This window comes from Geotrypetes seraphini, chromosome 12 (assembly GCF_902459505.1).
Source record: "Geotrypetes seraphini chromosome 12, aGeoSer1.1, whole genome shotgun sequence".
Classification (NCBI taxonomy): domain Eukaryota; kingdom Metazoa; phylum Chordata; class Amphibia; order Gymnophiona; family Dermophiidae; genus Geotrypetes; species Geotrypetes seraphini.
Genome location: NC_047095.1, coordinates 112,386,462 through 112,399,651, shown reverse-complemented (window position 1 = coordinate 112,399,651; position 13,190 = coordinate 112,386,462). Strand labels below are relative to the sequence as shown.

The following is a 13,190-nucleotide window of genomic DNA, read 5'->3' as shown; positions in this document are numbered from 1 at the left end:
AGCGGTTGAAGAATACTGGACTAAGTCGTGGGCCAGACCCCGCCCCCATAATAGGGCCAAGAAAGATATGGCTTAATCTACATTATTTAGATATATGCATATTTAATTGTCTTTCTAGATTGAAGTGACTGTTGAAGGAACACCTGCAATCTTTGTGAAAGGATTTGGACAAAAGTCTGGTTATTACCTGTGTTCTACTTCATCCGTGACCGCTGAGGTAAGGAAAAATAGCAAGATATGGAAGATGATGAAGTGAGGTTAACTGGAAACATCTACAATGGCAAACCACTCCACTTCAGAGTGTCCAGTATAGGAAAGAGGGCTAAAGGGTCTCCAAAACCCGCTTGATTAAACACTCGATGTGTAATTTCAAACCTTATTATCACCTCTTCCTTTATGTTTTGCTTAACACTTGCTGTTCTTTAGTTATATAAACCGCTTAAATAAAACATTACAACAGTAAGTATTTTCACTTATCTTTAATGTGCAGAATCACTAGCCTGCTGTAGAGGAGCTCCTTTAGAACCCTTGACAAAGCCTTTATAGGGCGAAACGGACTGCCATCGGCCTTTGCAGCACGTTTCCTCTTGCTGCGGTCCCGCCCCTCCTCTGACATCGGGGGCAGGATCGCAGTAGAGGGAGTGTGTTGCTGAGGATGATGGTAGCCTGCAAGGATCGCTACAGCACCAATGATCCTCTCTGCAGGCTGCCATAATTACCGGTATCTGAAAGTAAGAGCGGGAGGTTGGGGGGGGAAGCCGGAGGATGCTGCAGCACTTCCAAACTGACCCTCCCCCCTCACCCCCTAAAGCAGGAGCTGCAGCAGCAGTGGACAGTCAACAAGAGGCAGCGCTGCCGCTCCTGCTTTAGGAGACTTGAAGGCACAGGGAGGAGGGTTGGGCCCCAAATTGGTGAGGCCGATTATTTTAAAAATACAAATCGATTCGAATCAATTCATCCAAAGTGAATCAATGAATCGATTCAAATCGAGCAGCACTAGTTGAGAGTAATGCTTAGTAGTATAGATTTAATGTGAGTTTAGGAGTGGGTGGGATGAGGGGCTGGATGGGAGGGCCTAGGCCGCTGCAGGGATGTATGTAGCATGAGCAGAGAAACTATCTTTAAAAGTCATTCTACGTTGGAGCCTTAGAGTCTGTAGCAATTTCTTGAAGATTTAAAGGTGAGAAAATAGGGTATGATTTTACTAAGTTTTAGGTAGTAGAGAAGAGAATTTGATTCTGTGCTGGAGGCTTTACAGTTGTTTCCCAGTTGGCAATAAAGCAGAGGTAAGGCCGGCCACAGCAGAGATGTGTGAAGGAAAGAACAGAAATTGATCAAGATTATATCAATTAAAGAAAATGGTTTGAACTCCTCACCCTTTTAGTTATATTTTTCAAGGCAGATCCTGGTACATAGTGTTGTATCTACACAGCACGTTCTATAATATTCACCAGTAACTATATGAGTGCTACACCTTTCATTTTCTAGAGCTCTGCAGGAAATGTCATCACAGATATTCAAATCCTGAATGAGAGGTCTCTACTGCCTGCAGGGTTCTCCTACATTGGGGAGTTCTTGGAACCAAGTGAGTTCCCTTTTTCACATTTTTTCTTCTCTCACTCATGTCTACAGGATAAATTATCCTGCATTACATATATTTGTATACAATCACTTCATGTGTGCATGTGTTAAATATTCAGGTTGCTCGAAAACAACTTTTCTTTAGCAGTTGCAGAGGCACGGGGCTTCCTGTGTGAGGGGAGGAGAGGGGCAATATGAGTGAAAGGAGCAGAGGGCAGGAAGGAGAACTGCAGGACCCTCTGTGAGCCCCGCCTCTGCAGAAACAGAGAAGTTGAAACAAAGTAGGCAGGACTCGCAGAGGGAAGGCCCCGACGTCGGCAGCCTGTATTGATCGCAGCTACTGACGAGTCACCGAAGAGGGGCAGGGGGTGCGGCTTGTGCAGGTGGAAAGGAGAGGGCCAGATGGGAAGGCTGCCAGAAGAGGTAGGAGCTCCGGAGCATGACGCCGACCCCGGCCAGGATGATTTTGTTTTCAGGCTGCCACGCTCCAAAATGGTGAAAACTGGACAAAAATTGCATATTGAAAAATCCGTCCGAATGCCCAATGGAGTCCTCAAAAAGAGGACATGTCCAGGGAAATCCGGACCTGGTAACCCTAGTCAGGAGGCAGACTTTAATAGCACGTAGGGAATCATGTATTTGCCCTGAAGTGATTTATGCAATAGTGAGCTTAATTTGTATTTCCTAAGCATCTTACCTTGTTTTGTGCATGTCTCACATTTCAGTTATACTGTTTGACCACTTCAGCTGCCACTTGTTATAGGAATAAAATATCTTATTTTTCTAATATACAGCCTGGTTCATTGCTTGTCTGTATTGTTGTTCAGGGGTTAAGGACTTGAATCTATCTGGGAGCATGAATAAAACAGAGTGTTACCCATAATACCATTACACATATATTTGTTATCCCAGGACAAGCAGGCAGCGCATTCTCACATATGGGTGACGTCATCCACAGAGCCCCAGTACGGACAGCTGCAAAAGTGTTTGTGCACTTTAAGAACTTTAGAAAGTTTGCGACTGAAGGCACCACGCAAGCGCGAGTGCCTTCCTGCCTGATGTAGGCGCATGGCTCCTCAGTTTTTTGTGGAGCTATGAAGTCGTGTGTGAAACATTCTACGTTTTATTTTGCCTTCCCATGTGCGCATTTTCAATTTTTTCTTATATTCTTAATAAAACTTAAAAAAGAAAAAGATTGAGTTACTTGACATATGATACTATTTTATTTGGAACAACTATGAGAGCAAGAAGTCAAATTTCGTCAAATAACAACAAACTTTTGTTTATTTTAACTGGAATAGCAATACAACAAATAACATACAATTGGAAAAAATATGACAGGTTAAATTACAATTTCTAGTGGAATTCTGTATGTCATATGTACAAAATGGAACTCACCATTGCAACGCAAAAAGGTTATGTGAGTAAATTTCAGAAAGTCTGGGGACCGTTAACAGATTTTTGTAATGAATGATTAACTTTTCCCATGATAAGATATTTGATTAGAGGGGAAAAGGGGTGGGATTTTATTTTTGATTATTACATAATATATCAATATTTAAATGAATTCACAATAAAGATGATTTTATGTATTGAATTGGGAGGGAGGGATGGGGGATTATTATATTCAATAAGAATGATATAAATTTAGATTTCTTACATAATATTTTAACATTATAGAATACTAATTTCCTAATGAAATGTTAAATTTGAAGTTAATATGTGAGTTAATCAAGTGTGTATCTTTAAGTTTTATATGAGTTTAATTGATACGCTTGTTGTAACATACAAAAATGAATAAAGAATTATAAAAAAAAAAAAAGAAAACTTAAAAAAGAAAAAGATTGAGTTACTTTCTTTTATTTTTTTCTTCGGCCAGTTTTCTCTGATGGCAGGGCCTTCATTTTCGCCTCAGCCTTCGGCTTTCGATTTGGCTGAGGGGGCTTTCCATCCCATGTCCCATCCGTTGACCGGTTTCAAAAAGTGCGGCACCTCAAGTGGTTTGGGATCTTAATGTTGTTCTTGCTAAGCTGATGAAACCTTTTGAACCAATGTCTTCAGCTCATCTTAAATACCTTACTTGGAAAGCGGTTTTCCTCATATCTCTAACTTCTGCTTGCAGAGTCAATGAACTTTAAGCATTAGTGGCGGATCCACCATTTATAGTATTCCATCATGACAAGATGGTGTTCCACACACATCCTAAGTTCTTACCGAAAGTTGTCACCGAATTCCATCTCAGTCAATCCATTGTCCTTCCAGGTTTTTTTTCCCCAAGCCTCATTCTCATCCTGGGGAAACAGTTCTTCATACTCTAGACTGCAAACAAGCATTGGCCTACTATTTGCAACAGACTAAATCACATAGATCTCCCCAGCGTTTTGTCTCTCTTGATCCCAACAAGTTGGGCTATCCTGTTTCCAGTTGGTTGGCTGCTTGTATCTCGTTTTGCTATGCTCAGGCTGGGCTGCAACTGGAATGTCGTGTCACGGCACATAAGGTTCGAGCTATGGCAGCTTCAGTGGCTTTTCTCCGTTCTACCCCTATTGATGAAATCTACAACGCTGCTTATTGGTCCTCAGTTCATACTTTCACCTCTCATTACTGACTGAAATCCTATTCCAGACGGGAGGGACATTTTGGCCAAACAGTATTACAAAATTTATTGTCCCAGTAGCCAACGCTCCCACCATCCCATTTCTGGTTACCTTGGAGGTCACCCACATGTGAGAATATGCTGCCTGCTTGTCCTGGATAAAGCACAGTTACTTACCGTAACAGGTGTTATCCAGGGAAACCTGGATATGCTCACAAACCACCCATCTCCTCTGGTTGGCTTCTTAGCTGGCTATCTGAACTGAGGAGTCACACACCTACGTCGAGCACATGCGCGGTGCGATCAGTCATGAACTTTCTAAAGTTCTTGAAGTGCATGAACACTTTATCAGCTCTCCGTACCAGGGCTCCGTGGATTACATCACCCACATAAGAACATAAGCAATGCCTCTGCTGGGTCAGACCTGAGGTCCATCGTGCCCAGCAGTCCACTCATGCGGCGGCCCAACAGGTCCAGGACCTGAGCAGTAATCCTCTATCTATACCCCTCTATCCCCTTTTCCAGCAGGAAATTGTCCAATCCTTTCTTGAACCCCAGTACCGTACTCTGCCCTATTACGCTCTCTGGAAGCGCGTTCCAGGTGTCCACCACACGTTGGGTAAAGAAGAACTTCCAAGCATTCGTTTTGAATCTGTCCCCTTCATACCTTCTTGTTCTTTTATTATTCGAAAGTTTAAAGAATCTGTCCCTCTTTACTCTCTGCCTGTTGCCCCTGGATAACACCTATTACGGTAAATAACTGTGCTTTCCCTGAGCACTGGTTCCCTTGTGGGGCCAAGAACCATGTATGTACTTCCTGGACCAGTAGTAATACGCGCATACCTTTCCTTGAGCTTTACAGTGCTACTTTTGTACTTAATCCTATCACTGACATGTCTACAAAATGTCATGTTGCCCTGTTTTACAGTATAGGTTATTTTTTATCCATTTGTATCTTTTCTTTGCTAATTATCTTACCAACATCTCTAAGCTTTTTTAGATATCTACTTGGTGCAAGGAAGACAGTATAGTTTTTTTTTAAGTATATTTTTTATGCTTTATACTTGTTTGTTTTATCTAATGTGAATGTTTACATGTAGTTTGACTAGATAATTAGGTGCATTAGAATTGGAAGAATTATGACAGATTAAATTACAACTTTTGGTGGAATTCAGTTTGCCATATATAAAAGATGGAGCGTACATTTGCAACACAAAAAGGATATATCGATAAGTTTAAGAAGATTTGGGGACCATTAACAGATTTTTGTAATGATTGATATAATTTTTCCCATAATAAGATACTTGATAAAGGAGGGGGGTAGGTTTATTCTCTTTATCATAAAATATAAATAAATTATCATAATAGTTGTTATATTGTGTGCAACTAACAAAATAAGGGGAGGAAAGGGGATTCATAATTGAATAATAGTTGATAAAATTATTAAATTTTATATGATGTCTAAAATTGTAGTAAGGATTATATAAGATGTTGTATGTACAATATGTTATGGAGATATCAAGTGTATACTTAAGGTAATTGTATGAATTTTTATGATACACTTGTTGTTATATGAAAAAATTAATAAAAAATGTTAAACAAAAAAAAAAAGAAATGCTATAAATAAATAAATTGTTGTTTGTTTTCTCCTGCCTCTTTTTTTTTTATGTTTTGTAATTTTTTCTATCCTTTTCAGTTATTACATTTGAGAAGCAATCAAACAAAAAACCGTATTATTTTTAAAATTGCTCATTTCAGTTTTTTGCACTTCTTTTTTTTTTTACTTCCCAGCTATGTTGTGAATGTCTTCAATTAAATCTCTTTCCATTTCTTTTGCATGTGAAGGAGGCCTGTACTGTATATCAGTGATTCCCAACCCTGTCCTAGAGGACCACCAGGCCAGTCGGGTTTTCAGGATAGCCCTAATCAATATGCATGGAGCAGATTTGCATGCTTGGCACCTCCATTATATGCAGATCTCTCTCATGCATATTCATTAGGGCTATCCTAAAAATCCGACTGGCCTGGTGGTTCTCCAGGACAGGGTTGGGAACCACTGCTGTATCAATGTATGCAGATTTTCCATTCTTTTTCCAGATAATCCAGAGTACCTCTTGCTTACCAAGTAAGGCCTGCAATTCTATTGCCTTATTTATTTCTTTATTTAATTCATTTTATATCCTATTCTCCCCGCGTCTTTCCATTTTTTCCTTCCCTGTCTTTCATTATAGACCAGTATATCCCAGTTGTGGTTCTCTGTAAACCACATCGTTGTGACTGTCATATATAGAAGTCCACCTTTTCCATCACAGTCTTTAGATCAGGGTTGCCCAATGTCGGTCCTCAAGGGCCACAATCCATTCAGGATTGCTTCCATTATATGTAAATAGATCTCATGCATATTCATTTTGAAAAACCTGACCTGGCGAGGACCAAGGTTGCAAACACAAGTCAAAAGATAACCTGAACCTGCAAAAGCTATTTTGAATCTCTATTCTATATTAACGCGGGCATCTGAGGTCTTTTCCTATCAATTAGTACATCACCTGAGTTGTGTTTAAGAAACCTGTATTTGACTTGTGTTTGCAACATTTGAGGTTTCTCCCATTTTGATAGTATTAGAGGGCCAAAGTTGGACACCCCTGCTTTAGATGCAGAATCTTTTCCCATAGAATAAACATCAGTATAAGTAGCTTTCCAGATTTTTGTCCTTGTTTTCCTCCATTTCTAAAGAGGTATTTAATGTTTTATGTGCTGCTGGAGATACTATGTCCCTTTTGTAATTCTTTTAGCATTGCTGCATAATGTTTTTTTGTGCAGAATTTATTTTGTATATTAATGGGTACGTACGATAGTTTGTGTGGTATTTTTCATTTTTTTTCAAAGGATTGTTACCAGCTTTGAATTGCTATGTAAGTAGGCTTTAAGTTAAATTATTGAATAATTTACACTTTTCCCAATTTTAATTCTTACATGTGGATCGGGGGGGGGGGTTGAATTTCTATTAATAATATATATGAATGATAAGTTTTTATATTCATGTGGTATATTTTTTGTTGTATATGGAAGTGGGAGGGGGTGGGGGTTATATCTTTTTGTTGTATGATATGGTAGATTTTCAAGTGATATTGTATTCTAATTGTTTGATATTTACTGTACACTTGTGAATTATAAAATGAATAAAGAATTAAAAAAAAAAAAAAGTTAAATTAATGGAATATTTTCTGTCTTGATTAGAAACATCTGTGTCTAAGAAGAAGCGAATCTGTGTGAAGTTATCACCTATAACTGCAGCTGATACTGCAGTATTTGACATCAAATTGTGTGGGAAAAGCAAACAGATTTTGCATTCCTATGTGCGCGTAGGGTGAGTAATGACAGGAATGGAAGTGGAAAGTATAATGATCATGTGACAGCTGAGAATAATCTTTTTGTACTTAGACGTTATGGAATTGCTACTAAAATACCCCAGTGACTCACACTGGTTCATAGACAAAATCGCGCGAGACAACGGCGCGCCGACAACTGAGCGCAAGGTTGACGGCGTGCCGAAGAAAAGCACTATTTTAAAGGGTTCCGACGGGGGGTGTTGGTGGGGAACCCCCCTATTTTACTTAACAGACATTGCGCTGGCGGTTTGGGGGGTTGTAACCACCCTCGTTATACTTGAAACCGAACTTTTTGCCTGTTTTTTTGGGAAAAAGTTCAGTTTTAAGTATAATGTGGGGGGTTACAACCCCCCAAACCCCCCACAACGCCAGCACAATGTCTGTTAAGTAAAGTGGGGGGGTTCCCCCCCCCACACCCCCATCGGAACCCTTTAAAATAGTGCTTTTCTTCGGCACGCCGTCAACCTTGCGCTCAGTTGTTGGCGCGCCGTTGTCTCGCGCGATTTAGTCCCGTCACCACTCACATCCTTACCAACAAAAGGTCCCTTATACTGCAGTGTTGGTGGGGCATGAGCAGCTGGGGGTCGTTTTTTCTATCTACCTCCTAGATACTAGATATTTATAAAGGCAGGCTCATAGGAAGCCTACAGAGAGAAGGGGTTATTGTTGGAAAAATGCAACTCAGAAGCATTAGGTAGTAAAGTTGATCTCAAGCAAGATTATTCATGAATCACAGGAGTAACTAACCTGCAGTATCTAAGTAGCACAAGATGGACACTCCCATGGTCAATTAAGATGTGGCAACAGACTAACTTTTTTATTGCACCTTTAATAACTACCCCTCTAAATATTAGATCATTTTTCCAGCATGCCTCCAACCTAAAGGTAGCAATATAAGTAAGGGGGTAGGGCATAGAGCAGGGGTATCAAAGTCCTTCCTCGAGGGCCACAATCCAGTCGGGTTTTCAGGATTTCCCCAATGAATATGCATGAGATCTATTTGCATCCACTGCTTTCATTTTATGCTAATAGATCTCATGCATATTCATTGGGGAAATCCTGAAAACCCGACTGGATTGCGGCCCTCGAGGAGGGACTATGACATCCCTGGCGTACAGGGAAAGGGAGAGAGAGGTGGATGCAGAGAGGGGAGGGAAGGGGAAAAGAAGCGGGAAGAGAGGGGCGTAGGGGTTTTAGAATGGGTCAGGGGCTTGGAGGATCAGACAAACTTGTCAAATAAGTGGATTTTCAGTGCTCCTCTGAGAGCTTGTTATGTTGAGGAATTCAAGAGGAGGTCGCTTAGGGTATTATTTCAGATGCCTGCTTAAGAATAGTGTTCTATCAAGGAATCTTTTGTAGTGGCATCTCTTGGGAGTTGGGAATGAGAATATCAATGTTTTGTGCGGGAGGGGTGGGGTTTGTCCTGTTGGACGAAGTGATTCAGGAGGTAGGTGGGGGAGGTGCCGAATAGTGTCTTGTAGCAAAGCCAACTGAATTTAAAAATGATTCTGGCCTCAATTGGTAACCAATGAAGTTTTCTGTAGTATGGGGTTATGTGATCGGATTTTTTCAGGCCGAAGATCAGTCACATCGCCGTGTTTTGGATCATTCTTAGTCTTTTTATGGTTTTTTTAATGAGATCCTAGGTATACAATGTTGCAATAGTCCAGTGAACTTAGAATTAGAGATTGGACTAGAAGTCTGAATGAGGCGAAATTGAATAATGGTTTTAGTGTGCTAAAGCATTTTTTGATTAGGATGTTGATATGGGCGTCCAAAGTGAGTTGCTGGTCGATGGTAATGCCTAAGATTTTTATCATGGAGTTGATTGGGAAGTTTCTTCCATTTATGTCAAGTTAGGGTTCAATGTTTTTGGTGGTCAGGGAGGCCATGAACAATTTGTTTTTTTCTGCATTTAATTTAAGTTTTAAATTGTTTATCCATTGAGCTACCTGGTTGATGACTGATGCAATGAGGTCTCTAGTTTCAGACGAAAGGGTAGAGATGGGGATGATGATAGTGATGTCATCTGCGTATATGTATGATTTGAGGTTTAGTTTTGATAGAGTGTGTCCAAGAGAGGCCATGTAGAGGTTGAAAAGGGTGGGAGAGAGAGGTGAACCTTGTGGGATGCCACAGGGTTGGTCCATGGTTGTGAGTAGGCTTGTTCATTGACAACTTGGTAGGATTGGAATTTCAGGAAGCTTTTGAACCAGTTTAGTACTTGACCCGTAATACCAATAGCATCCAGGCAGCTGAGTAAGATATCGTGGTCCACCAGGTCGAAAGCACTGCTCAGATCGAATTGGAATACTAGTGCTTGTTTCCTGGTGCTAAGTATATGGGTTATGTGATCTACGATGGAGTGCTATAGTGTGTACAGAAGCCTGATTGGAATTCATGTAGTGTTGAGAATTTATCCAGGTAGTTTGTCAGGGCTATATTGATCAGTCCTTCCATCAATTTAGTGGAGAAGGGGGATGTTGGCTACTGGTCTGTAGTTGGAGGGTAGGGATATTGGATCTTTATGATTTTTGATGATGGGAGTGATGAGTATGTGGCCGTTTAGACACCTGTATGATAAACGGTATATCAAAAATAAAGAAACTTGGCTAATTAAATCTTTTGAAAATTTGACCCCCATGTCATTCAAGCTACCCTGAGCCATTATAATGTGCAGCTTTGGCAAAGCCCCATTCCATACCTCTATAAATAGGACCCTGGACTCCTTTTATCCTTTCTCTGCAAAGGAGTCTGACCACCTACATATCATCCCTAGATCGATAGACAGGGTTAGTTAGTCTGGGCAGTTTGTCTTAGTTTCCAGCTGTTTTGTTTTGGGGGGTTTTCACTTTCTCAGATATTGCTTATTTTCTTGTAGGGAAGTTGGTGGTCTCTATCTCTGGTGTAAGAAGGGAAAGATTTCTGTGCCTAAGCCTCTACCTAAACCTAGAAACCTTAGTATGGAAATGAGAGGACTTTCCCTGGACAGCACAAATCAGGCAAAGTAAGTATTATTCATGTGTTATCTTCAGTCTATGACTGCTTCTTCTCCTTTTTTTGTTTCTCCTTTTGATTGTCACCTTTGCCTGTTAGTGGAGACCCATATGTGGTAAAGGAAAAAGATCCCAGGAAGCTGTATATATTTTGACTTATATAATTTACTTTAAGGAATATACAGTCATGTGAAAAAATTAGGACACCCCATGAAATAGTCAATTCTTTCTTAAGGAATGTTCACATATCGGTCAAATCTTTTTTTTTTTTCAAATTTATCTCTGGAAAAGAAAGTGATGTAATTGCAGGTAAACAACAGAAGGTTTCCTTGATTTACTAGTTACTTAAAATCATTCCATCCTGAAGCCATATTTTTGCAAAAGACCCATCTTCCCTCTGCACAGTGTTCCAAATTCTCATTTAAAGGATTCTCTAACCACTTTTATTTACCTAATGAACACAAAAAAGATTGAGTATTTTTATTTGTGTTAGTTAAATTTTCCTACGGTTACATCTGTAACACCAAGAGAGATGACTAGGAGGTACTTTATTGAGATCTTGAATTTTACTGAGGAATCGATACCTTCCCTTACTCAAGTATATTACTTGCCAATAAAAGATCAGGCTCAACAAGAAAGTCAATTGGACATAACTATATTAGAAACCACAGATAAGGATATGGCTAAACCTGCAACTCTTTTAATAACGGTGGCATTATTGTCTTACAAGAACTGGATTATGAAAGCTTTTTCAAAAATAGAGAGAATTTCTTGGTTGCAAAATACAAATTTTTCCAGATGTATCCAGAGAAACTCAGAAACATAGACATCAATTTTTGATTTTGAAACATGGTGTAACTTCTATAGGGGGTGTTTTCTTTCTTCATTATCCTTATAAGTGCATAGTGCGATATAATTCCCAAAAATATATATTTTTGACCCAGCTCAACTAACTAATTTTCTTTCTTTAAGACGCCTTGAAAGGGAGGGAGCAACAACTTAAATTGAAATTTATTTTGGTTCCCAGAGCAGCTATCAGACCGTCGCTTTCCTTATTTAGAGTTGTACTTAATTTATTTTTTTTCCTTTTTAATCACTCATGTGTAAATCTTGGATCCACTTGAGGACTTGAGATTAAGTTATGATTTATAATTGCATTAGTTTTCCTTTAATTATGTCAATCTTATACAATCTTTTCTGTACAAGATGTGTTCAATGCTTGATAAATTGTATTAAATTTGATAAACAAAATTAATTTTTTTAAAAAAAATAATTTCTTTATTCATTTTTAAACTTACTTCAAGTGTACAGTAAATATCAACCAAATATAATACATCACTTGAAAAATTTTCAATATCATACACCAAGAAGATTTAACCCCCACCCCCTTCCCAAATTCATATACAACTAATATATACCACATGAAAATAATATCTTACGACAAACATCTATATATTCTTAATGGAAAAACAAGAAATCCCCCCCCAAATCCACATGTGCATTAAGATTGGGAAAAGTGTAACTTTGAGAATTTTTATCAAACCCCCTATACCAGCTCAAATCATCTCTCAAAAATCTGATACAGAGGGAAGATGGCATCTAATACATGCTAGGATTATTAATCAAGATTATGGGCTCCTTTTATGAAGCTGCGTTAGCGGTTTAACGCGCGTAATAGCGTGTGCTAAACTGCCAGCGCTTCGAAGCTACCGCCTCTTGAGCAGGCAGTAGTTTTTCGACTAGTGCGGGGGGTTAGCATGTGATAAAAAGTCACATGCGATAAAGCCGCTAATACGGCTTCGTAAAAGGAGCCCTATATGTTCCTAAAAAAAAATATATATATATATATATATATATAATTTGTAATTTTCTGAAAAATTACAGAGAATCATAAACAGGAGTATATACATATATATATACATATATATATACATATACTCCTGTTTATGATTCTCTGTAATTTTTCAGAAAATTACAAATTTTATTACTGGATTATGTAAATTTTCTTCTCATTATAGGAGGTGCCTTTTTAACTAATCTCAAGATTTAATTTGTGCTAGAACTTCCACTTGCACACCATCTAAATCTAGAACCCTTACTGAAGTACATAATTTAATTAGCAACTTCAATTTAACTGCTACTTGGGGAATACTCCACCCTAAAGAAAAAGACTACACTCAATTACTCCCCTCCACACAACACATATGCCAGAATAGATTCTTTTCTCATCATCTCTTCTTTATTCTCAAAAACTGGGAACTCCACCTTTCATCCAATTTTCATGTCAGATCATGTTCCAATATCATTACATTTTAAAAATTTTTACATTCAACCAGAATCTCTTCTTCATGAAGACTAAATAGTCTTGTATTGAATGATGAAGAGATTATTAAAATTCTCTAGTTTCACGTCTAAATTTTTTCACAATAACGCTAATAAGAACATAAGAACATAAGCAATGCCTCCACTGGGTCAGACCTGAGGTCCATCGTGCCCAGCAGTCCGCTCACGCGGCGGCCCAACAGGTCCAGGACCTGCGCAGTAATCCTCTATCTATACCCCTCTATCTCCTTTTCCCTCAGTATCCCACGATCCCTTTATCCCTCAGGAATCCATCCAATCCCTGTT

At 39.1% G+C, this 13,190-nt stretch overlaps 1 protein-coding gene across 3 annotated transcripts in view; it reads left to right on the top strand.

Annotated features, from left to right (window-relative positions):
- The window catches only part of MVB12A (multivesicular body subunit 12A), a 38,652-nt gene that overhangs the window by 9,099 nt on the left and 16,363 nt on the right, over window positions 1–13,190 (top strand). For all 3 annotated transcript variants that reach the window (XM_033916266.1, XM_033916265.1, XM_033916267.1), the window contains exons 3-6: window positions 119–217; window positions 1,489–1,585; window positions 7,415–7,544; window positions 10,448–10,573. In XM_033916266.1, the coding sequence (XP_033772157.1) occupies window positions 119–217; window positions 1,489–1,585; window positions 7,415–7,544; window positions 10,448–10,573 (452 nt within the window). The remainder of the gene's footprint in view (window positions 1–118; window positions 218–1,488; window positions 1,586–7,414; window positions 7,545–10,447; window positions 10,574–13,190) is intronic.